General features: G+C 38.9%; 1 protein-coding gene across 1 annotated transcript in view; it reads right to left on the reverse strand.

Moving 5' to 3' along the window:
- The window catches only part of LOC108898204 (CUB and sushi domain-containing protein 3-like), a 311,569-nt gene that overhangs the window by 164,452 nt on the left and 120,374 nt on the right, over positions 1–26,743 (reverse strand). The window contains 1 exon segment of the mRNA XM_018698119.2: positions 20,057–20,254. Coding sequence (XP_018553635.2) covers positions 20,057–20,254 — 198 coding nt within the window.

Below are 26,743 nucleotides of genomic sequence, written 5' to 3' on the forward strand. Positions count from 1 at the left end.
TTGGGTTTGGGAATATTTATATAATTTAGCAAATCTATTAAAGTGAACTGACTCAGTAACAGAAATGGAAATCAGCATTTGTGATGGAAAAACCTGGAATTATGGTTGAGATTGTAGGTCTGCCTGCCTGTGCATGAGTGTGTGTATCTTAGCTGATACCCAAACAGTGTCTGAGGATTTTGAACTCCTCTTCGCTTGTGGTTTCTTCTCATTCTGTCTCTCCTGAATGTTTAATGGCAGGAGAGAGAACAAAGTGCTGGAAATTTTCTTTCTACTGCTGCCTGCAGTACCTTGTTTTCCCATTTTCCATCACTTTTCAAGGTTTTGTTTTCCCTCCCACTCCTTCTCGTTTCTGACCTTGAATTCAGTTCTAATTCAAAGTGGTTACTCACAGTAATGCTGTATGCACAATGCTGCTAAGGCATCGAACACAAGTAAAACCATCTTTCTCTTTCTTTCTACTTTGCCTCTGCTTCTGCCCATTCCCTGTCTTTCTCTCTCTCTCTCTTTCACCAGCAAATCAGTCCCTCCAGTTCTAGGAAAGGTCCATTTCAAGCAGTTTTAAAGACTCCAAGATCAATGCAGGAACTGTCCTGATATCTGTGTGTGTGTGTGTGTGTGTGTGTGTGTGTGTGTGTGTGTGTGTGCATATGCCCAATGTGACCATGTGTATCTGTGCATGTCAGTTGGTGGGTAGCATGCATTTGTGAGTGCCTGTGAGTTACTATGTGCTTGAATTATTTATGAGGCTAAAGTGCTCCTTTGGGAAAAATGCAATTCAACACGTTTCTAATATCTTATTCACAACATGTCTATCGATGTTTAAAACATGCATCGCCTGAGGAGATTTAAGTTTTCAAACCCTAAAACTGAACACCCATTTCAAAAATGTATAGCTAATACACACAACATCTTTAAACAATATTCACAGTCCATAATCTGCACATACTGTTGTATAGCTTACTGAACAGTGCAGAGGTATCATATGTCTTAACACTGTCACATGCATTAAAAAATCTTTTGATGCGGTTACTGTCTGTTCAACATTCTACAACTCATTGAAAAAAACTGATTATGTAACCTATGAATAAGGTTTGCACAAGATCCCAGGTGGTGATGACACAGAAAGCTCTCCCAGAGGGGCATGGATTAAAAGTAGTCAGCATAACCAGCATAAAAGCACACAGCTACATAAACATGTTAACATATGGCTTTGCTTATACCCTTTATCCTTGTATTTATCTATTTTTGAACTGTTACATCACTTAAAAGTGCACTGCATGCACTGCATGAAATGACATCATTACACCACAAGTGTATGCCACATTGAGACTGTAGACACCACCTGCAGATGCCCTGTGTAGTATAGACAGAACCACATGTTTGTCTCCTGTCTGTGTTTTCATCAGCATCTTTACTGGTCTATAGCCAGCTATTTAGGCCATTGGTTATTGACATGGGGGTCAGGTACAGACTCCAGAGACGCCATGAAATGATTAACAAGTTATGAAGGAAAATGTACAGATGCTAATGAAATCATTCATCATCCATCCATCCATCCATCCATCCATCCATCCATGTTTTCATCCATTAGCTATACCATTATCTGTACCTTATTGCTGTAAGGCAACAGTGCTAACCACCATGCTCCCCTTATTCTTTCATACTCAAATCTTCTTTTTTCTTTCTTTCAAAATACTGGAAATTGTTTTATCTGTTTAAGTGTCAGATATTACTAAAATCAAACAATGATAGAGGACTCACTGATGCACAGAAGGCTGGGAATCATTGACTTGGGCATTGCCTCTGAGATTGAACACTCTACACCAAAAGAAAATCCATGCTTACATGCTAGGAAATGGTGAATGAATAAATGAAGACAGGCTAGCATGACAAGCTGTGATGAAGCCAGACCGTATTCTCAACCATTACTCATGCTTGTGGAAATGTTTTGTGGAAATGCCTGATTGTATGCGTTTACACAAGAATATTGTGCTTGTGTGCCTGTGAATATTGCTTTGATGCAATGTCCTTTTCATTAACATGTACTATCATGTGTATCTGTGTGTATTTGTGTGCACTAAACAGTGGTATTTCTGTGACCATGAGTGTAATTGTGATTATGTGTGATAATGTCTTTGTTTAATAAACACAGATAGTTGTGTTTGTATGTCAAATAATGTGTGTGTGATAAGGGGTGTGTATCTCTGTGTCATGCATAGGTGAATAGCCTGATTGCCTGCTACACTGTGAATGAGCCAGTCATGCATGGTGACTACTGATACACACACCAGCACCCAATGGAGAGAAAATGTGTGTCTGATCGTGTGTGTGTTCCTATGTGCATCTGCACCATATATGTCTGAGTGTCATATAGCTATAACAGTGTGTTTATGTGCAGGTGTTTTTGTGAGAGAGAGCATGTGTGTCCACACATAGCATGTAAAATACAGACATGCTTAGTTTAACTAAATGGTTATCCTGAAGCAACTAAACAAGCAAATCATGTATGTGCAGGGGCGTCTCCTTAGGCAGTGTGTCTGTGTGTTTCTGTAAATGTAAATATGTGTGTTAGGTATGTGTATTGTTGGTGCATGAAAATGAATATGAATGACTAAATTCATGTCAGTAAGGTGTAGCGTGGCATGTCATATATTTTCATTCAGTGGTGAGAGGTAACCACAGTTAGAATACTATCTCCACTGTTTCAGACAGTCCAATATGTCAGAGTTGTTGTAGGTATATTACGGACTGCCTCAGCAATGCTGGGCTTAAACCTCAGGACCATCTACATACATAAAATTGCAGAAATACAATTGCACATTTGTATCAAAAGCAATTAAACTGCCCATTCAAAGGCTCACTGTTTACATTTTGCAGATACTGCACGTCGTACTGTACAAGTCAGCACTGCAACATCTACAGTGATTGTGGCAAATGTTGAACCTTAACTAAAATCCCTCTCACCCACACTTTAGAAAATTTAAAAGTGGAAAATGAGAAACTGTTCTATTTGTTAGTAAGTCATAAAAAGCGCTGTCTTGAGAACTGCTTGTAACTTTTTTTAGAAACCACATTCCAACACATCTCATGTCTCTGAACCCACGGGGAGGATCTTTTTTTCTGATGCTTTCATTGTAAAAAGTAAAACTTCTGGATAACTCTGCAGATGAAGGTGTTAAAATTCAGCACTAGAGGTAGAGGATAGTTAAAATTCTATAATTCCACAGTACTGACTCTTTCATCTTTATCAGAGGACGTGCACTGTTTTTAACACTTGCCTGCCTGTCTCTCTAACTGTCTGCCCATCTGTCATCTCTCTATCTGTGTGGTAGCCTTCACTTATGAATTCAATTTAATGTGCAATCTTCATACTTAACACATAATGTTAAGCATGTATATAATGCCAGCTACATGTGGAAAAGTCAGTCACTAAAGTTGTGTCCATTTTTTCTGCATGTCTCTTTTCTCTATCTCTCTGTCAGCTACAGCATCTCTTTATGCTAAAACTATATTATGCATGCAGATAGAACGTCTAAACACCGGTCTCCGTGGTAACCCAAAACACATCCATCATCATCACCATGACAACCAGGGATAGAGGTGTCAATCAGCGCTGTCCCAAGGGAACCCGGAATAAGCCTATACACCCACATCTGCACAGACAAATACAGATGAATGAACACTCCTGCATATACACACACATGCACCAAAAAATGTGCATGTACAACCACACACACAACAGTTGGATAGACACACACACCCACACAGAAACTGTGTTGTCTAGGGTATTAACCATCACACTAGATCAGCCAGGAGATTACACACAACTTTCTGCACACACACACACAGATATTAAAGTTGGGCATGGCCAGATCCATCATAAACTGACAAACAGCAGGTTGGTGCACAAGGGCCCTTTACCACCAGGGGGCCCTGAGCAGATGGTTTAAAGAAACACAGACAGCCAACTTTCTCACAGTTATCCATGGAGACTTACTCACTACCTTAACAGCAGCTAAATAATTTTAAACCTGCAGTTGTTATCATTCCTCTTAGCTTATTTTGGCTCAAGACCCTGAGTAACAGCAGGTTGCTTAGTGTACATGCAGTTTATTAGTTCAGATTTAGTTATTAACCCACTGTCACCTATTCTGGGGAGCAAAAGAATAAATTGACAGCACTGCAACTGATAGTAGGATGAATAAAAATGCTCTGGCCCTTGCCTTACAGTTGTTAAGTGATGCACTCCAATAAAATGTCTACAAAACTAAAAGTTTTGCCCTGAATCTCCACAACTCACTTCCTCTCACTCACTCTTTCTCTCTGGAGTGGAAGAGTAATGAAGTTTTCCCCTTCCTCCGCTTCCTCTATGTTTCTAACAGACATGTCCTGGCCATAACCTTTCCCCCCCTCTGCCTCTCTTCCATTCACTCTATCTCTTTCCATCTCCTTCTCCCTCTTGCTTTCTCACTATCCCTCCTTCTCTCTCAGATTAAACTGTCTATCCTGCTGTCCCCCTTGAAATCCCCTGTTACACACCACCTCAGGCTGTGTGTGTGCATGTGTGGGTGTGTGTGTATAAGCCAGACACGGTAGCTGAGCATTAACCTGTCAAAGTATCGAGAGACAGGGGGAAAAGAGAGCAAGGAAGAGAAATAGAGGGAGGGGGAGTGACAGAAAGAGGGGGAGAGAAAAGAAGAGGGAGTCAGGTCAGCAGATCCAGAACTCCACATGTTGCTAGGTAGTGGAGGTGGTTCTGTTCCCATAGTAACATTTTCTCTTCTGGATCTATAATACACATACAGCCTGTTATGCACACACACACGCACACACACACACAACTCTGTCTGCTTAACAGTTAACAACAGGTGTATAACTGCTATGATTATTTCAAATATGTCATTTTGATTAATGATCTTTAAATCTTCAAACGACTGAATGGCTTTAACAAATCTCTCCGTTAGTGACAATGTAATTACAGAATTTGTCTGTTTATACAGCAGCTTCTTTGTGTTACTATGGCAGCCATGATTATTGTCCTATTGTCCATGTAAAAGACATGTTTCGCTTGTCACAGCAGCCTTGTGTATCTTACAGATGTGACTAAGCAGCCATGACTAATCTTCAATCTTTAATTCCTTCAAACCAACAATGAAGTACATATACACAGGTTACACATAAACATACGTTGTCATACACACACAAACAAACTTACCTACATACAAAAGGGACTCTTGTGTGTGCCTACTAACCAATAACATTTCCTCATCAGTGGAAGTGTTATATTTTCTTCCTGGAACAGTTGCACAAACAGCTGGGTTTACATACAAATCTACATTGCAGAACCTCAAACAATAGCAGGGCAGAGAGCAGCAACACAGCATACATTAGCAGATTATGCATGTATGCGACATTCAAATAACAACAACAACAGCCATGTGTGACCATTACTGCAAACAGTGCAGCTGTAGCAGAAGAGCAAATTAGGCATGTGACCAACACTCCTGTGGTCAAGTACAACATTGAATAAAATGAGATGTAGTGTATGAAATAAAATATTGGAGAGTGCAGGCATTGCAGCTGTGCACAGCTGTGTGAAATCACTTACATGGTTACAAAGCAGTCTTTGGTGCCATCTCAGAGCCAACTTACTGACCTCACTAGCAGATAATGTGGATGGGTATAGACTTTACTGAAGAATGTGCGTGGTAAATGTTGTTTTAATGGACCAAAAAAGTCTCATAGAGAGTTTCTGTTTCTGAAACCAAAGGGTGTCAGGGTGGGCTTTTATGCTTTAATCTTACATCCTGCTGAGATTTAATTGCATGATTGTGGGTAAGTGACAGCTATTGATCCTGTCTAATCAAACACATCTTTCAGAAAATCAGTAGATACCCTAGGTGCAGCACTGACAATGTTGCTAGGGAAATATGAACATCAATATCAGATGCAAAAAATGTTCTGGTCTGTTCTAGAGTGTAAGATATAGCTAGTCATTTACAATTAAGGATGTTTATTAAACCTGGTGAATGGTTAAGGAGAGGGGAGTTGACACCACATGAGAGGTGGTACAGAGTTGGAAAGAAGAAACCTGCTGTACTGAAAATCCATGGCACTGTTGGCCACAAGCCCCCCACCCCCCCCCCCCACACACACACACACACACACACACAAACACAAACACACACACAGACATTGTGAACATCCAGAATCGTTTAGTGGCTAAATGAGCCCCTGCTGACTACAGCACTGCCACTATGTTGGGTGTGTGTATCCATGTGTCTGTTTGTGTCTGTGTGTTAGAGTGTGGAAGAAAAGTTTGAGAGCATGTGTGTCTGTGTGTGTATTCTTGCATGCATATGTGAGTATGTGGGTTTTTGTGGTTTGCACTGCTTTGTGTGTTGGTGTGTATTGCAGTGTCAGCAGACTAAAAAGGGAAAGAAGTCATCATGGTAAACACATTTTTAAACCAATCACATTACAGTTAAGTAAAGTAAACCCGACGCAAAGATTCTGCTGGCTGACAAAAATCGCAGTCTCTGCTGCCAAAATCTGTGCTATGAATAAATCAAGGGTTGGTAACAAAACAACAATAATAATTCTACTAAACAAACTTTTCTTTAATTTGATCTAATACAAAACAGCATTTTATGTTTTACAGTCTACCCAGGTGTACATTGCAGATAAATAAATGATGAATGTCTCACTCCCAGGGTCAGTATTGTCAACAGAAATAAAGAACGTTTAACAATGCTAAGTGGGTTCATAAGTTGCTGTCTTCAACTAGAAAGTGTTATCGTCAAAAGTGTGCTTTTATGATGGTGTTAGTTGCTCATGCTATAGTGATGTGTATTGTGACCTGCCTCTGTTAACTGTTCCTGCAGGTAACACTGACATTCTCATCAACAGGTAGTGTGATTGTAAAATGGTGTAGTCTAATGTCTATTGTGTGGTCATATGTTTCTTTGAAATTTCAAAACAACAAGATTTCAGACCATGTTGTTCACAGTGAAGGCTGACATTTTCTTCCACGTAGGATTTTATTCAAGAGCTGGATAGCTCAAAGTAGGTACTGAGGAGGCTGTCACACAAAGACACACAATCACTGAAGGTACAGCAACACTGAGACTTGTTCTTGGAATTTGACCAAAATCCTTTTTGACAGCAATATTCATTTTTGACAAGTTGTTTTTCAGATCTGTGGTTTTGAGTGAATGTAGCCATATGGCTCATTCTTAGCCCATTTTCCAGCACTTATCAACTTTAACAGAGGGAGGGGTGTTAATTAATCTCTGGAGCAGAGTTTGATGCAACAGTTTGTGCTATTATTGTAATGCATTAACTTGTGGGGTGTTTCTGTTATTTTTGTCCATTGCAAGACAAATAACTAAAGGCAATAAACCAAATTCTGAGTAGCAGAAAGTGTTATACTTAGGAGAATTAGTACTGTTGTAGCTGGTGCCAGACCTGACATGTTGATTATAAACAGTATTATTCCATTTATGAGAATGTACTGCAAAGGTCATGGTATTTCTTGAATGGGGACAATACAAAAATCACTTCATGCAATCTCACAAAACCACATCTAATATTATTTATCCAGACAGACCAGCTACTCTGAACCTTTTGAAAATGACATGGGTTTCCTCCAGGTGAATGTGAATGTTTTTACAACTTGACCACAGGTGTTGCTGTACCATCACTTGTGGTGTCTTATGGTTAAATAAATAACCAGAAATCTGATGATCCCTCAGCCACACACTGATATGTGGTGGATATTTGCAGCACTGATGCTTACATCAGCTAATACATACATCTTTATAAATACATTAATAAGTTGCATTAATAAATAATGTCTTACTGGAGTCTTGTTTGTACCACAAGCTGTGTTGAAGCTGCAGATCTTTATAATGTTTATCAGCCTGGCGATCCAATGTCTGAGTAAGTTAGTGCAGTTAAGCTTCAGCAGCTGTTTTGGTTGAAGAAATAGAATGTAGGGTTGATGTAGCATGTATTTTTGCGGTATTAAAGTGTGCCTTGTTTACTGATATTGTTGAGAAACTGTAACTCATGCTGTGAAGTTCCATCATACAACTAAGCTTACCAAGGAAGGCTAATCAATAAAAAACCAGCTATGCAATCAATATTGAATCAAATGTTTGTTCTGTCAAAATGTTTGACAGAAATATTTTCTCCGTCTTGCATAGCTCATGAAAAAAACTAACTTAATCGCTTTTCTCTTTCCTCTCCCTTGACTATTTTTGCTCAAATAGTTGTCTGTGCTGCTTTACCCTTTGATTGAATATACACAGAGGAGAAGAGCCTGTGGGCAGACTTTAAATTGTCATTTAAATGGCAATGACACCACATACGCTGTGATGCTGTGGTATTTTGTTACTCTGTTGAGAGGCATTTTAGACCATTACAGCCACAACCTCAGGGTCATGGAAGCTACTCTGCATATGAAGCATTATGCAGAGTTTTACTACAAATATAAACATAAAAAGGTTTACTAAAGGTTACAGAGAAAGGGGCTTCACAAAAAGTATGCCAAACATTTGTGCGTGCAAGATATGGAACAGAAAGAGACGGAAGAAGCAGACAGAGAACTAAGGAAAGTGCAGTCGTATCAGCCTTATTTGTGCAAATGTTGACAGTGTACTTCTAGATGAGCTGCAACAGCAACCTCATATGTCACTGTTAACTAAAGTTTAGACAGCACCCATCATCAGCATCGATGTGAGAAGAGGAGAGGAGGAGAGATGCAATATGTGCAGAGCAAGGAAGAAGCGAAGACAGAACAGGAAGGGAAAAGAAGGGAGAGAAGAGTGGAGGGGAAGAGAGGAGAGAGGTAGCAAGAATTGAGCAGGTCTGCAGTGACGAGATAAGAGTACTTCAAGTGTCACTACAAGACTGGTACATTGATCTGAGAGAGAGAGAGAGAGTGAGACAGAGAGGTGTGGAGAGCGAGTTTCATTACTGTGAACACAGTGTTTTGAATAGAATTTCAAATGCTGCATCATTATTACAGTATAAATAAAACAAACATGGTAACTACCTACCACATAAAAAAGCATTTGTTAACCAGACAAGGATTGTATTTCTGCGTATTCTGTATATTTGGAGTTTCTGGAAATCAGGCACTCTCATGTCTTGCCCTAAGTCAACTGTCATGGAAAGCAGTGCTCCAGAAAGTTTTGTCAGTTTTTGGCACAGTGACTTGGTTTTCTGCAGTCCAACAGGCAGCTGTAATCTGTGCTGAATTAAGTCACGACTGTCCATTTTGTTTTTTTAAGTATGCTAATAGGATTACTGTTAATGAAATGCTAAAGCAGTTCATTTTAAACGTACAACTTCAAAACAAGTGGCACTGGTAAGAGAGATGAATACTTCAAACATACCACAGATTGAGAACATAAAAAGGCTTCACTTCAGTAATGGCATTCATCTTTATTAAAATAAACACTGTTTTGACAATGTCAGCCAAAACGATTTAAAAGTACAGAACATGGCCAGTCTGTGATGGCACACTGACTGCTTTATTTTTTTAGAAATTAAATGTAAATTTTCCTACACAGTCTGGACAGTTTAGTTGCCTATAATGTGCAGTTTCAGTAATTGCACTCTAGGATTTTAACACACAAGGACATAATATAGAAATAAATCCAAACCTCCTGACCTCCACAGAGAGGGATTAGCATGGTCAGAATGGATCTGTGTAGGTAGGGCAGGGTATTGCATTATTAAATGTGTCTTTCTTTCTTTCTTTCTTTTTTTGCACTGGCAGAACATATGGTCCTGTATTACCTTACTCTCTACCTGGGCATGTACTGTATACAGTGTGTATATGTGTGTGTGGCACTCTGTCTGTCTATTTTTGTGTGTGTGTGCATGTGTGTGCGCGCACACACATAGGTGTGTGTGTATGTCTCCAGCTGCTTGGATCAGCAGAGCTTTACATCCACAGGGAACCATTAGCAAGATAATAATGAGACCATGGAGAAGCTGGAAGAGGTGTATGTATGTGTGTGAACGAAAGGAACAGAGAGAGAGAGAGAGAGAGAGAGAGAGAGAGAGAGAGAGAGAGAGAGAGAGAGAGAGAGAGACATAGAAAGAACTCGCTCCAATCTCCAATCATAGACATAATCATCACAAGCAAAGTCATTTTCTGTTTTGTTTTATCGTACTTAGGAGTCATTAGAGTGGTGGTTGTCATGAGGGAAAACAACCTACCAGGATGTCTGAAAAAAAAACTGCATTAAAGTTAAAGCATATACTGTATATACTGTAATCATTCTTCTCAGTTTTTAATACTCTATAAGAAACTCATCTTATAGAGGCCTAAAACTCGATGGAGGCTGGATTTTAACTGTACATAGTAAATAAATGCACCACACTGATGTATTTTTCAAAGTACTTTGATATAGTGATTTAGTGAACAGTGATGTAATGAATACATATTCAGAAGTTTTGCAAAGTTTCCTTTAGATCTGTAGGACTGATATGTGACCACAAATCATTTATTATCTTAGAAAAGGTGCAGTATCTTCAGGAAACATCTGTTGCTTACAAGCATATAATTATCAAAGAAGCTATTTTTGACTTGTCTTTGGCGAAAAATATTATTATAATATGTTCCTTTGAAATGTACATATAAGTAGATGTGACTTGAAATAATTAGCTGAATTGAGAAGGAACTAGGAGCAGATGCTTCACATATAAAGCAATTTAATTAGTACTGGTGTCAACCGTTTCAGTGATAGAAGTGCCAGTTCCCAACACTGTTAAACATCAGCTAGCTAACACTTTGACACCTGCTTTGATGCTTTAAATGCAACCACTGATTCTTGATGCTAATTAGGTATGGTCACTGTACTGACCTGCTGAAAACGTATTTCTTTCGTCACCTCTGCAGGTTGTTAATGGAGGAAAAAATTATCAGTTTATGCTTCAGAGTTTCTGAAAGTTTCACTTCTTGGAGAGAGATTTCTGCTACTGATTTGTAGACGTTCATTTGATCATTTCAGGAGTCTCAAAAACTCTTTGATTCTCCTCGCTGAGAAACATAGAGATGTGCTAGCAAACACGCACATTGGGTACATTATTGCTAATGAATACACAAATGCACACAGCCACATACACACAAATATTGGGAGATATAAACACATAAACATGGAGCCAGTCTGAGTGTCTGTTCAGCATGCTTGAATCAATATGACAGCTCAGTTTGAATCTCCTGCACTGCAAGGGGTGTGTATATGTGCCCGAAAGAGGGTGTATGCGCCTCAGGTAGGCAGGAAACTACCCACATAAACACTGTAATCTGTTAAAGCTCAGCTGAAGTAGTTCAAACTACTTGGCGCACACTCATACACAAAGACACTTACAACTATACAGTATGTCAAATTGGCACTGTGGTCCCTTTCTCCCACTCTCTTTGTGAGGATATCTGATGCATGAAATAACATGACACAGACTGAAACTGAGAAAATGCAGCAGCAACAAGACAGAAAATGCTATACTGTCCGCTGACTCAACTATTAGGGTTTTAAGTGTCCAATTTGTTTTCCAACACATCTCGTGGCCTTCCTCTTCCTTGGCTCAGTATATAAAATATCTTCACTTTTTAAATACAGCATGTTGACTTTATTTGACGCCTCACTACGGTGACATGATATTGGCAACCAGACCCAGCCTAATATTTACAGGAAATATCCTAGTTATACATGCTTGCCTTTTTAACTGTAATTATTTTATCCACTGTATCACTGTGTGACAAGAACTAATTTTCTTTGAGAAAGAAGAGCTTACAATTTGCGTCAGTCGCCGTGTCACTGCTACCTTGCAAGTGACTAAAATAAAAGTAAAGTGAGAAGAGATGACAGCAGGAAGAAGTGAAGAGGTGAAAGAAGCAGAGAAAGAGGAAAAATAATGGAAAAAAGATGCTACCTGGAAACTAACACTGTCATGACAATAACAATACTACCGTGACAATCTTACCATTTCACCTAGCAACAATTCTAGTCAGCCTTGGGCAAAAACACACACACGTACAGCATAAAACCAATGTCACAAACACAGGAGGTCATGCACACTGTCAGAAGCAGTCACTCACACTGTCTGTCACAAACACACAAACACACACACACACACACACACACACACACACATACACATAAAGTGAACTGTGAAAGTCATAGAAAGTTAATGTGGAAGTCAAACAACCAACTTCAGCAGAGTTTAAAGTACTGACTCTGGCAGAATGTTACTGAAAAAGAGCAAAAATCTTCAACAAGCTTATGCTATGGAAATAGTATATATTGTATAATCGAATATCATCTGCTTAACACCTGGTTTAGGGTTTTTTTTATGTGTTTTCAAGTGAAAGAGAAATGTACCATGTGTTGCAGCATTTTGTAAAGGCTGTGACTTACATATTTACTACACAGAAATACCCTCTACTGGAATTGCCCAGAACATTGTGGATGTTGAGTGCTGCAAAGACATTTTGCTGCAAACTCAGATTCAAAGCACACCTGTTCAAGGCTATGATCGTCAGAAACATCCTTATATAACTAGAGAGTTCACTGACAACATGTCCTTGGGTGGATATGACACTGTTCTCTAAGAAAACATTCTTATTCTAATTCTTTTAAAAGAGAAATGGGCCATTACTAATTACTTAAAATGATGACATGTGATCACATCTGATGATGTTAATGAACCTTTAAGCTCTTTTAGGCCTGGTATTTTGTTTACTGTTTGTCAGTGAAATATCTTTATCTATATCTAGGTTGTTTTTTTATGCTGCTAAGAAGAAATCTACCACACTACCATCACACAGTAAACGTCCTCTGTAGCATTACTGCTATAGTAAACAATCATGAAAGAATAATAAGGAATAATTAAATTGATTATATTACCTATGCCTCTGGGAAAAGCAATTACACGTAAAAAGGCCACCTTGTTCATTATGCCAGTTTTAAAGTGCTGTAATGCCACACGTTTAGGCTCCTGGAAATGTGAGAATTAATGTCTAAGTGAAGATTTTCCTTCTTGCTTTAATGTGTACTGATTACAGTAAAATAAATTTCCATTCTGGTGCAAAATCATATTCATATATATTTAAGGATTATTAAGATTAAAGAATAGATATAATGTAACAAAAAATCTTAACATTCGCAGAATCTTCATAAAGGTGTGATCAGCATGAAAGAACAAAAATATTTCTCAGGTTGATAGGTTTGTTTAGAGCAAAGCTATTCAACTCCCTAATTAGCATATATAATATATCCATAGCAACAACTGTTAGTGGATTCTAAACCAATTCTTCTTTCTTTCTTACATTCTTTCTTTCATTTCTCCATTTCTATTTTGTCCCTTGTTGAGCTAGAATGAACAGATACAATTAAATGAACATGCTTTTATTTCTGTCCTCACTGTCAGACTTCCTTTCAGTTACGTGTTAAATGTGTCTGGGTGTGTCAGATTATACATGGCTTAAACTCATAGTTAAAATACTGAAGCTGAAAAATAATTAATCCTGGTGCAAACAGGGAAGACACTGACATTCTTATGATTGTAGTGATGGGTGCTGTAGCAGACAAGGGAGCTTTCAAAATAAATTAAATGTACCCCATTCTTATATAGCAGTGACTTTTGAAGTGATGCTGGGTAATACTAATTAAGACAGGAAGTTTTCAGAGTTCCATTGTAGTGGAGCCCTGTCAGCTACAACCTGAGTACCTCACTGAGCTAAAACTAAAGGTGATTTGATGCTGAATGTGAAATGAATTTTAGCTTTGTTTCATGCATGCAAAAATGACGACTGGAGTGATTTGGAGACTGAATAGATCAGCACAAACAGCCGATGCTGCGAAAGTACACACATTAGCCTGTAGCTAGCTGACGATGCATACCCAGCTGTGCGTGTGGGCCTGATCTCAAAAGGAGAAACTTGAGGAGTTTGTCTTATTCTCTCCAGTTTCTCTCATATTTCCTCTTGTTTCTGTGTGTCCTGTGTTCTTTAACCCACAGATGCATCCATTCATATTGGTTTGGGTCCACTCATGCTTCATACTCATCAACATGTACAGTACTGTACATGCTACCTCTCGAATTAGCTTCATGATTTGTCTGAACACATCATTAGGGTTACATAAGGGCAGAGGCTGAAACTAAATTCTGCCACAGCAGGGCTTTTGTTTTGGACATAGTATGACCGCAGTAATTTCTCACAACACGAAAAAAAAAATTCAAATGTTGCCTGATCAGACTGCAGCAGAATTAGTACCATGGGCTCAACCAATAACACGCACCCCTGTGAACACACAAAAACATGCACCTAGGCAGCAGCAGCCTCAATCTCGTTATGCTGACTACTCAGGCACACACTCACAAACAAACAACTACACACGCTCATTTCATTTCCGTTCCTGAGCCAGTCTAATTTCGAGTTTTGTCAGAGCACATTATTACTTTTTCAATTCCAACAATAACCCCCTACTTCCTCTTCCTCTAACTCTTCCACCTCTCTCTAACCCCCCACATTTGTTCCCTTTTGTATTTTGTATCCCATTTCTCTCTTTCACTGTGCATGGATCTCTCTCTTCTCCCTCTCTTCTCCAAATGGTCTTGTTATTACTTGGAGATATTATACAGAAAGCAATTTGTGTTTATTGTAAACTCACAGTTATATTAATGCACCTGTACATACACAAACATGTACAGGTTTAGTCACAGTTTTTCTTAAATTCCACACATTTTCTGTACAAACTCTCTCCTTGCATCATAGATAAATATGCACAGTATATTCACTGATGCTCTGTCTCAGTTTATCTCGGTCTTGCTTTCTTTCTTTCATTCAGACCACCCCCACCCCATGCACTCTTGCACACATACACATTCACCAAAACTCATGAATATTCAAGCACAGTCTATATCTGTGAGATCATGATGAAATTTTCTTAGGGCCAACTATGCTTTTGTGCTTGTGTGTGTGTGTGTGTGTGTGTGTATGTGTGTGTGTGTGTGTGTGTTTGTCTGTGTTTGTGTGAATATGGATGTCTTGATTGCTGAAGGATATTTCTGTCCTGTAAATAATTCTGCCCCAACTTAATAGAAGCATACATACTAACACTCCTTCAAAAATGCACAGATGCACTCATAGCCCCGCAGCCCCACACAGAGCTTTCTCCATAACACACATATACAGTGCATTATAAGCTTTTATGCAGTAGGCATTAGTGTGACATACTGTAGCTGTGCAGTATGTTATTCTGTTACATTTTGCTCATGGTAATATATAACTCAGTTTGGGGATAATAAAAGTGTGCTGAAACAGCACCTTTCCAATACTAGCCCAGTTACAAATGGTGTTTGTAAGATTGGCTGTGCTGTTGCTGCAGTTACACATGTCAAGTGCAGTTTCATAGTATACTTCAGGATCACATATAGTGACTCAGTGGATCTAAAGGGCCACATCAATAATGGTTCCCAACCCATTCAAAGTTCCCTGAATTACTGCTGGCCTCTAGTTGCCCCTGCAACTTCCTGTCATCCGTATGGTGACACCTATTTCTGACCGCTTCACTATATCCACTACATCTATAGGATACTCTTTTTCCAAATTAGTTCATCATGGAAAACTAAAGGAGGGTCTTTCATACAAACTTAATGATGTTTCTAAGCTACTCAGCTTCATTAGCTTAGCTTAACTACTCAGCACCCATCCTGAACATATGGTAAATACGCTGTGTGTGTGTAGATGACTATGAATCCTTTGAGCCCTAGCTGTTGATGCTTATCTGTCACATGGTCAAATCTGGTTCACTGCATCCATTTAAGGTTTTTAAAATTAAAGCTGTTTATTTTATCAAGGTACAAAATATCATTATTACACTCCATCAGCCACATCTTTAATCAGGATTTTGGCACAGAAAACTACTTCAATATAACATCACCTGAGAACAAGAGAGCCTCCAATTTTGTGTAAAATGAGTGCAAGATACACTGTATAATAACGCAGACTGTATTAGAATAAAGTCTGGGGTCACTGTAATGAATTATGACTTTTCAAAGTGTAGTCAAGAGAATACTTGTTGCATAATCTTTATTAATTTTGGGCTGTATATATCAGAGGTTATCTACTTAATTTATAAAACAGACACATGACATATTGTATATAGCAGTGGGACTCTATATGAGAGTTCTCATTCCAGCTGCGGTATAAAATTATGTCTCTCCAAACTACTAGATCCATCATTAGGGGACCTGTATGGCTGTGTATATTCCTGGTGATGGCAGTGTTTTTTGTATGCCTACTAGGAAGCTATCTAATTTGCAATGTGATTGCTCAGTGGTGCCAAAGATATTCCAACATGGAAAATAACAATAAACAATACACTAAATATATGAAGGAAAAGGTGAGGAAAGAACACCTGTTCAATGCAATGTGTGTTCAGCACCATGTTATATTAGGTTCCATTACATTGAAAGGTGTACTTTAGTTTGTAGTTCATTCCAACTGAAAGGCAGGGAATTATGAAATCATCACATTAACATCCTGACACCTAGGGGTGATCTGATTTTCCCACTCGACTGGGTTACTGTGGGAGAGAAACCCAAATAAAACCAACATTTCCAAAAGAAGGGACAATGTATTGAACCAGAATATTGCTGGTGTTAATACCCACTAACCCCAGTGTGCACCTATATTTTATTGCTGAAAGTCAAAATGCAGGCTATTGATTTCACCTGTAACATGCTTTGGTCATAAGGGTAAGAAATGAATAAAGAAATGAAAGGAGCAGCATCTTACCATTTTTAGTAAGAGAGTTTTCTATTATCTATTTTATTCTTGCTAAATGCAAAATAATTTAAGCACAGTGTGTAATGTAGATAGTGGCTCATATTTACATTCATATAATTGTAAGAATAAAGGGACAAAAGCACAGAGAGAGAGTGGGTGAGAGAGGGAAGGAGGGAGAGGGGGGCACATTACGGTGATATTGCTAAAAGCACTGCATTTCAAGTCATTTGACTGCATGGCTGAATAATTGATAGAAAGCTATTACGGCTGGTATGAATGCCTCTAGGTGCCACCACCACCCCACACACACACACATGCAGAGGCACTCAAGGAGGTTTTTTGCGTGACGTGTGTATGTGTGTGTTTCTGAGTTGGTGTGAACGTATTAGTAGCTTAGCTCCTCTTAGCCTTACTGACAGAGTGACAGAGACATTGCTAATCCAGCACTGACAAGTTGCCATTTCCCCCGCTTCTCTCTCTCCCCTCTACTTCTCCCCCTCTTCCTTCCATAGACCCAAATTACAGTTCACTGCAAAATGGAGAATATGGGGTGCAACAATTCAGCACAGTGTTGCATATATTAAAACTGATTTTGGTTGGCACTATTGTGCAGGAAAAGGCAGGGCTAAGTGGGAAAATTTCACAAGCATTATACACACCACCCCGTAGGCTCCCATAGTATTAGATTCACAGTTAAACAAATTTACATGTCTATGCTGGATTTTTTGATATCAGAAATACAAACTACTCATTTCTGTGTTTGCTGTCAACACTGTAAAATGATAAGAGATAAAAATTAGATCATCTACTGTACACTGGATTATAGTGCTTTTATTTTTCCCGTAGTTTCAGTCAGGTATCCAAAAATACAATGCAAAATCCACTGGACTTGAAGACATTTCAGTAATCAGTAAAAGTTGAATATTCAGCTCTACTGGGTGGGGAAATCCTTTGCTTTCAACTTCTGAGATGTTATATATGGAGACTTAAGTCAAATGAGTAGAGATGTGTAAGTAAAACCACCAAGAGTAGATGTTAAACACCATCTTTGTCCGTATGATAGTCATTCCTCTCCACCTTAATAAGCTGGCATGATTCAGAACAGTCAAGGTAAAGATGTTATGAGAGCACAGCATATAGCAATGATCTGCATTAGCAGCTACTTCCATTGTGTGTCCTTGAACCGTGTTGACAGGGTCCCCCAAATCACTGCTGCTGACTGTGAGTCTGAGTACAGCTCCTACAGCATTTTCCCTGGGGTTGATGCTATGGTGATTTCCCTGGTTTCCAGTGATTGTAAGCAATTAATTGCCTTCTTTCTTTGTAGCAGTTGGCAGTATCTCTCTTGTTTATCACTTGCTTGCATCACTAAGGAATGCACATACCATGAACTGATAGTCTTCCAAGTTCAATACTGTGAATCTGCCCTCTCTTCTCTGGGGAGGGAGGTGATGTTTGGGCTCCTTCTGAGAAGTGTGAGTGCCTTCTCCTGTGTGTTAAGGAATGTTGCTCTTCTGGATGACTGCCTTGCTTATCAGATCTACAACTTGAATGCATTTAGGTGCAGCAACAAAGTTCAATCCTTTAACTAAATCACTGCCTCTGCTTGGGCAAGCTCAGGTTGCTTGGCAGTCATATGAGTCATGAAATTACATAAAAGGGAGGTGTAAATTGATTGAGCAGCTTTGGTGATAACAGAACTTCTAGAGTTAGAATAGTAATCATCTTGCATTAACATATTAGGTTAAAAAACATGGTGCTAAGGCTGTGGGACAGGAATTTCTTTTACTTGTAGTTCCAGTGTGAACTTGGCAATGATCCTGGCATGTTTAACTGCTCCATTCTCTGTTATCATGGTTCCTCACAGATATCAGGGTGCCCATGTAGTTGCCACCTGCCCACCCACATCTATGTTGTCATTTCAGAAGCCCCAATTTTAAAGTACCAACAAATCATGTGACTAAATAGGCTCAACCTGTGGCCGACATCCAATCAAGAAAGCCACAATAACAATCGACTTATTAGGTTCAAATCAAATTCTTAGGGCTACAATTATAATGAACCATCACTTGCTTAATCACTCATCCAGTAAAAACAGTCATGGGCATGTCAATTAAGTCTTCTTTGTCATAATAATTCTAAGTCCAATATCTCTTGCCTTTAGTTACTTGTTTGTCTGCCATCATATCTGTGTCTTGCTAGGTATTTGGCTCTATTTAACAATTACTCATTTACTCTGGTCCTCTGTGTTTTGAGTGAGCTTGCACACTAGCTACACAAAGTTTTGTAAATGGGGGCCAATGAGTACCATTGGGACTCAACCATATGGACTGGCAAAATAAAACAATGAGCTGTCAGCAGCTGAGGGCTGCATAAATCTGCAGATAGTGGGTGTGAATCTCAGTAGGATTGGCTGTACAAGCAACCCTCACTATAACAAGGAGTTATTTACTGAAAATTTATGAAAGTATCAAAAATTGAACTTTAATTTAATCACTATCTATAATTGTTATATTAAGTATTTTAAATGCAAATGACCTTAAATATATTTTTGAACTGAGAGTGAGCTGCGCAATTATTGACATCTACTTCTTCATGCACACATACAGTACAATCCCCTATATTTGCATCCACCTACACTATATGGGGGAGGTCTTCTTTAGAATACGTACTGTAGTGTGACATAGCATACAACACTATGTATGCAGACCATCTACACCCACCCCAGAATCCAAAAATAGACAACAGCACACACAACACTCTGCATCCACACTCAACATTTGCCTCTCTCCTACACACATCTTTGATTATAAAGTCAAGCATAAAAAGAACTGCACACGCTATAATCAAACACACAATACACACACAAGCATTTTGGACTGCCTGCCTCATTCTCTTTCACATACACACACAGACACACAAATGCATGCACAGTCTGTCTGTCTTTCTGTCTTTCTCAGACACACCAACACACATAAATATAAAAATAAAAATATGAAGAGTTTTCTTCCAAAATTCTACATATTTTGTTTTGGGAAAATATTATATGGAGGTCAGTATGTCTAAAATGTGTCAAATGTATAAAATGAATAAAGTGTTTGTGTTTTTATTTTTTTCTAATTTCTGTTTTCATTATTTGTTTTCATTTTGAGACAGGTAGTTCAAATGAATAGATTTTCATTTTAGAATAAAACTCTTCATATCCAGTCATGCACATACACATACGGGTGTAGTTGTCTGTACCTCGACAAATTGGAGCAGGAAAGTCCCAGACGGCGGTGTTTCCAGCATTGGTGATGCAGGTGAGTGTGGCATGGCCATCTAAGACGTAACCAGGAACACAGCTGTACCGCACACGGTCTCCCACAGCAAAACGGCCTCCACCACTTAGCACTGCTTTGGGTGGGACACCAGGGTTTCCACAAGATGTGCTGTGAAGCTCTGCAAAGGAAGAGAGAGAAAGAGACATGGTCAAGCATTAAAGCTTTTTGAATTTCTTTTTGCACTAAAATGTTTAACTATGCATTTCCCCAAATTCAGCTATCATTTGAACAAATAATATAACCAGCTCCTGCATAGCGATGCATCCAATCCAGAAACTCCTCTGGAGCACTTACAGCCTCAGTCCATACACTGCATCTACCATTAAAACAGTTTCATGGTTAGAAACAGGCTGTAACATACTGTAACTATTGGCTGTTTTAAAATTGTACATCAAGCACACATATATCACACATATAAGCATGATGGCTATAAAAGGACGTTCTGACAGCAGACTAAACCTCAGAGTCTCAGAGAAAGCAAGAGGCATAATGTAAAAATGTTTTATAGTTAATCACATTATTCCCTCTAGATACATTTACAGTTCTGTGCCTAAAACATATGTACAAGTGTGTATATAAACATCCACAAACACAAAAACACACACAGTAGAGAGAGGGAGAGAGGCAGAGGGAGAGGGGGAGAAGGGGTATTACAAACCATAAACCAGGAAGTAGATGGGAGAACAGGGACCAACTCTGGTCTTATTGTTTGAACTTGATTGATATAACTATGAAACTGTTCAGACAGATAGGGGGTTAGGGAGAACAGGAGAGACAGATGTGGTGAGGGGGAGGAAAGAGCAGAGAGAAACAAAAAGAGGGGGAGGTAAAGAAAACGAGAGACGGAGGATGCCCAACATGACAGATAGAGCTATGAAACTACTCAGACAGAAGGAGCGAGAGAGGGAGGAAGAGAGAAAGTTAAAGGGGGAGAGAAAAGGAGAAAAAGGAAGAAGTCGACAGTAGCAGTGAGAGACTGTCTGTTCAGTATGCTCCCAAATGATAGGTGGAGACAGAGCTGTACTTTTCTTAAATTGTCACCCGAAACTTTGAAAACCTTGCAGTTCTTCACTCCTTCAACCTCACAAATATGTGCAATAATCTTCAAATAGAAAGCTAGAGAGCAGCTGGAGGGGAACCCTTTCCATGCTAACGGCAAAAATGTGTAATTATCATTCAGAGAGCAGACAGTGGGTAGACAAGATTTGATGTCAGCAAATGAACCGTTTCAGCGATTCTTAGATTGGTTGGCTGATTGATTCATTTACACAATGACATTATTGTCATACCTCTTCAATTAATCTATCCTCCCTTCTCTCTACCTCTGTGCCTCCACTGTAGCCACAGTGCCGATGATTACTTAAGGGATTACGTGGACAGTTTTGCATTTTCAGTGGACACATACAGTCTTTTAGTCTGCTTTAAATGAATCTTGCTACCTTTTTATTATTAGCATCTATCATGATGAAGTTCACAAGACCAAAGCTTGTGGTATCATATAAAAATAGATATAACTAGAACAGAAATAACTTAATAACAGAAATAACTTTGCCTCTAAATTAGCTTGCAGAAAAACAAAAACAGCAAGCATTCCCTCATGTGCTTTAATTAGTTGATACACACTTTCTGTTTAAGGTTTTAGAGGGTACATTAAATCCTGGTGGTCACAGAGCATGGACAGCATATATGAGAGAGGAAAATCGTTTTGCTAAAGACCCTGAATACCCCCCCTCTAACCTCCATCCTCCTTATCTTCACACAGACACAGAGTTAGAGAAATGCACACTGACAAGACACACTTGGACACTAACACACATGCACACACACACGCTCAACCAGGGTCATCCATCACTGTGGTGACCCCCTGTGCTGTATTGTGACTGGATGTCAAGTTGGCCTAGTGTTGCGACCTGCTGGCCTATCGATTTTGCCAGTCGGTGTGGGCCTATTCAGTGTCAGGATGTTTGTTGTTCAGTGTCCTATCAGACACACATTTACTCTCACCAGCACGCACGCACGCACACACACACACACACACACACACACACACACACAGACATGCACTGTGCACACACACTCACAGCGCTGGTCTGTCTGTGGTTCAAGGTGCTATCGGAAACGCATGCACCAAGATTCTCCCTTCTTAGCCATTTGATTTTTAATCAGTGCTCTCCATCACATTTTCATTCTACCTATCTTTGTTCTATCACCTATCTTTTTCATAAAGTTTTTACTGATTCCTCTGGCCCATTTTCACGTTTTTATTTTTCTTCCTTCTTTTATCTATCTGGTACTACTTCTTTAGCCCTTTCTTTTTTATCTATAATTCCCATATCTCCTGTATTTTTTAAATCTCTCCCCCCTCTTCCCTCAATGTCTCCTCCTGTCACACTCCACCCATCTTGTCCTCCGTTCCTCCATTCCCTCCTCCTCAACTAAAAACTTTGATGACTTGCCAGCTCCTTGCCTCTCCCTCTCCTGTTCCATCCATACCACTATATCAACCCTTCTGTGCATCCCTTCATTCCTCCGTTCTTTCTCTGCCTAGTTTATTGTGAACATCACATAGTTTCATTACACTAGTTTATTCAGCAGCCAGCGGCTACACCACACTCTTTTTCATGGTTTATTGCTGCCTGCCCTCTCTTATTTATTCTCTCTTACCCTCACTTCTTCCTCTTCTCTATTCTCTCTCTTTATCTATCTATCTCTGCCTCTCTTTCCCTATCTCTGTCTCTCCCCAGTTTACCATAACCATGATTTCAGTCTCAGTTGCTTCATTACAAGCTGCTGCTTTTATGGGCCATCTGTAGAACTATCTGCATTTGTCACACACACACAGACACACACACACAGGGGCACACAAAGGCCTGTATGCAGAGCAGACGCCAGCTTCTCTGTCTACCCCCCACACACACACATACACACACACACACACACACACAACCATTTACCTGGCTTTTATTTCTCCCTAGATAAGCAATTACTGTTGAGTCCAGGTACGGGGAGCACGAGACAGAGGGGGAAGAAGTGAGATGGGAGAAAAGAACTGAGTAGAGGGTAAAAAGCAAGAGCAAAGTGCTAGAAAAAAGGGAGAATGCTGCCATGCTTTCAGAGTTTTTAGTGAGACAGATGACACTGCAGACAGGAGGACTGGAGAGGGGGAGTGAAGGACAACAAAGGCAGAGAGAGAGAGACAGAGAAGAAGACAGAAATAAGAAAGAGAGACAAAGACAGAGAGGGATGATACAGTGAGTTGGGAGGTTTTACACCTCTGTCAGCAGTAACTTTCATAAAAGATGGACCAAGGTTTATACCAGAATGGAATAGATGCTGAAATGCTTGAAAATAAAGCACTGAATTTGTTACAAGAAACCCTGTACATGGATTACATCTGAAAAATGATTTTCAAAAATGATTTTCAAGACATTTCCCATAAAAGATGTAAGGTTTATAAGAACTGTAACAGAACAGATGAATGAGCCCGCAGGTCTGTAACAAACAGATATGTGTTCTCGGGGCACTTGGATGTATAAAAGGTTTTGCTGGCTGTCAACTTTGGAGTCAGTTGCCTGTCAATTTGATTTATTCAACACTTTGACCAACTCTTTTTATAGACTTGTGAAGAACTTGTGTCATAAAACAGTTTTAGTCTGTTAAGTTAATGAAATTTTATGGTGTAGGTTGTACATCATTTTTGTGGTCTTGTGGCCTCCCTCTGGCACAGATTTAGATTCACAATGACCTCGGTCTGTTTATGATATGATTACTACTTATATCCCCATGCACTTTACATGACAACAGTGGAAGAATGAAATTTTGTCTCATTAATATTTGTTAATTTGTATGGTAATCTGTGTGTTTAAGGTCATACATCTTCATAAAGGAACTCTTTTTTAAATACTTCATTGTTAATTTAAGGAAATTAAAAAACAGGACCACAACAGACCTGTTGCTATTTTCCTCCTATCATCATCATAGTATTACACATCACTGCAGATTTGTTCTTGTGAATAAGGCTTTCTTTCCAAGAGAGTATCATACAGAAGTCATAGAAGCAGATATCTGAAGTTCCCTATGTCCTCATTTCATTTCAGCTCACAGTGTTCCCAAGTGTGTGCATAAAAAATCTAGACGTGGCAAAACATGATTCACAGTTTCTTGTTCACAGTGATTGATTAACATCACTGAAGTAGAGGTCTCTGGAGCTGCTAGACTCAAATATCACTGAGAACTTAATGTGAACTGGTGAGGAAAAACTAGAAAATATCCTCATCTTCAGTACTATTACAGCTAATACTGAAAGGTGGGGAACTTAAAAAAAAAGGAAAAATAAAGTAATCATGTTGCTTCACCACAGCCCCTTAAACTGTTTGCTGGTTAAGCCTCATCAGGTTTGAGATTTTTTGTCCTTACCAACAGTGTGCATTACAGAGATTTTCAGAACTTTAAATTTACTTGGCAAAACTCATGGAAACTTAGACAAAAGTTCAGCTGAGGTCTGAAAGGTTAGTGTGGTTTCAGAAATGCTGGAGATGTTTTGGTTGGAAAAAAAAGAGACCTATTTTTGTGCCCATTTCACTCAACTATAATACATCTATATATTTTTTTTCCCCCAAAACAATCCTTCCATTGTTAGAAAGTTGCTGCAGAGCTGTCAAGCAACTGTCATTCATACTAGGATTCAGGCGATCTCCTCAAATTCTAACTATGACAGCCCAATCAGTCATGAGTAGGATATTATGGAATTATTCTACGTGGCTGTGTGCTTTTCAGTATGAAAAGATTAATGCCAAGATGAGATATCTGGCATTTGAAAACTGTGACACCTTTTTATACAAAAGCATTAACAGCATAGAATAAATACCATTGAAAAGACCATTATTAAGAATCATGCTGAGCACATACTGAGCAGAAAGATAAACTGTAGATGAGAAGGAAATAAGAAAGGAAGAAGTGCAATGTTTTATCCAAGATGTGGTTACATAATGTACTAACTAACATATCTACACACATGGTCAGACAATAGTATATTAGTATAGTATATACAATGTTGCCCATAACGTTGGTTTACAATACTTTTTACCTCTTATCATGATGTGATTTATTCTTGATAGATAAAGTGTATATCTTCTCAAAACAAAATTGGTAACTGGGACCCAGTATGTAACCATTGCACCTGGTCAAAGGTGATTACTGATGTGTATAAATAGGAATAAAAAGAGAAATGTGTCTGGAAAAATTATTCCAACTTTATGGACAACAGTGTAGTATAATATAGTATAGTCAGTCATTGTGCGCATACATTAACCCGCGTGCAGCCTGTTGCAGTCGCTCCTGCTTCACTTTCCTAACTCAACAATCCCACAAGGGATTAATAAAGGATTCTGATTCTGATAGTATTATACTCTAGCAAAAACATGGGGAACCAGAATCTATACAAAAGAAACAGTAAACAAGTTTGTTAAAACTATAGTATGTTTCTTTCCAATAAAAGCTTAAAAAGTATGATAGAGATAGGTGAAAAGAGCGACTAAATATAGGTGGTGGTTGTGGGGGGTGCAGATTATAGCAGGGAAACCATTTGAGTGGTTGGAAACCATTTGAGTGGTTGGCTTTTTAATGAGTTACATTTCTGCACCAATCATCCACTTGATTTGAGATTACACAACCAAAATGTTCCAAAATGCTCCACCACAACTCTGCATTTTGGTAAAGCGGACAACTCGATGATGTTGGAACAATTTGTCTGCTTTAATTGTGTTACCAAAAATACTGCTTGCCTAATTGGCTTCAAAGTAACTGAGTCAGAGCAGCGATTCTTGGTCATAATTTGGACAGGAAGTACAACAAAGAAAGACCTAGAGAGGTTGTTTTTATGGTGTTTTACTTTAAAAAGTTAATTTACTGTGCACAGGAGATAATTTTCCACAATCAACAAGACTGGAGTTTTCTGCTCCAATCTTGTTGATGTAGAAATGCAGGGAATAATGTTTCTGGTATGTAGCTGGACTAAAGTTGAGACATTCCAGCCAGAGACCTTAGTTTCTGGTCTGTCACATACAAAGTAATGTTTGTTTTTTTTTTCTAAATATGACAGCTAACTTTTCATAACCATATCCAACCATTATATTAACAACACCTTATCCAGTGTAAGAATATTAATTCTAAATGTTGACAGTAACATTCAAAAAGGTCATCCAAAATCAACATTTAGTCTAGGGTTAGGTTTGTTCCATTGTCTATGACCCTTCATATAGATTGAAGGACAGGAATGAACTTTGCTAATTAACCACACACACACACACACACACACACACACACACACACACACACACACTCACACTCACATTAGACTTGCAGCTCCCCTCAGAAACTGTTTTGATTGGTAGCTGCTTGGTGATGATGTAATTATAAGTAATTATGATTAATTAGAAAACATTAATAGAGGGAAAATGGACTAAGTGGCAGCAGAAGGTGTGTATGTGTGTCAGTGAGGGAAAGAGATTCTCAGGGAGAGTTAAAACAGGAAAAAGGAAGAGCTCTCTGATAGTAATGGTGGCTCAAAGCACTAGATCATCTGGCAGCTGTGAAGACCACTTAATAC

This window comes from Lates calcarifer, linkage group LG3 (genome assembly GCF_001640805.2).
Source record: "Lates calcarifer isolate ASB-BC8 linkage group LG3, TLL_Latcal_v3, whole genome shotgun sequence".
NCBI lineage: Eukaryota > Metazoa > Chordata > Actinopteri > Centropomidae > Lates > Lates calcarifer.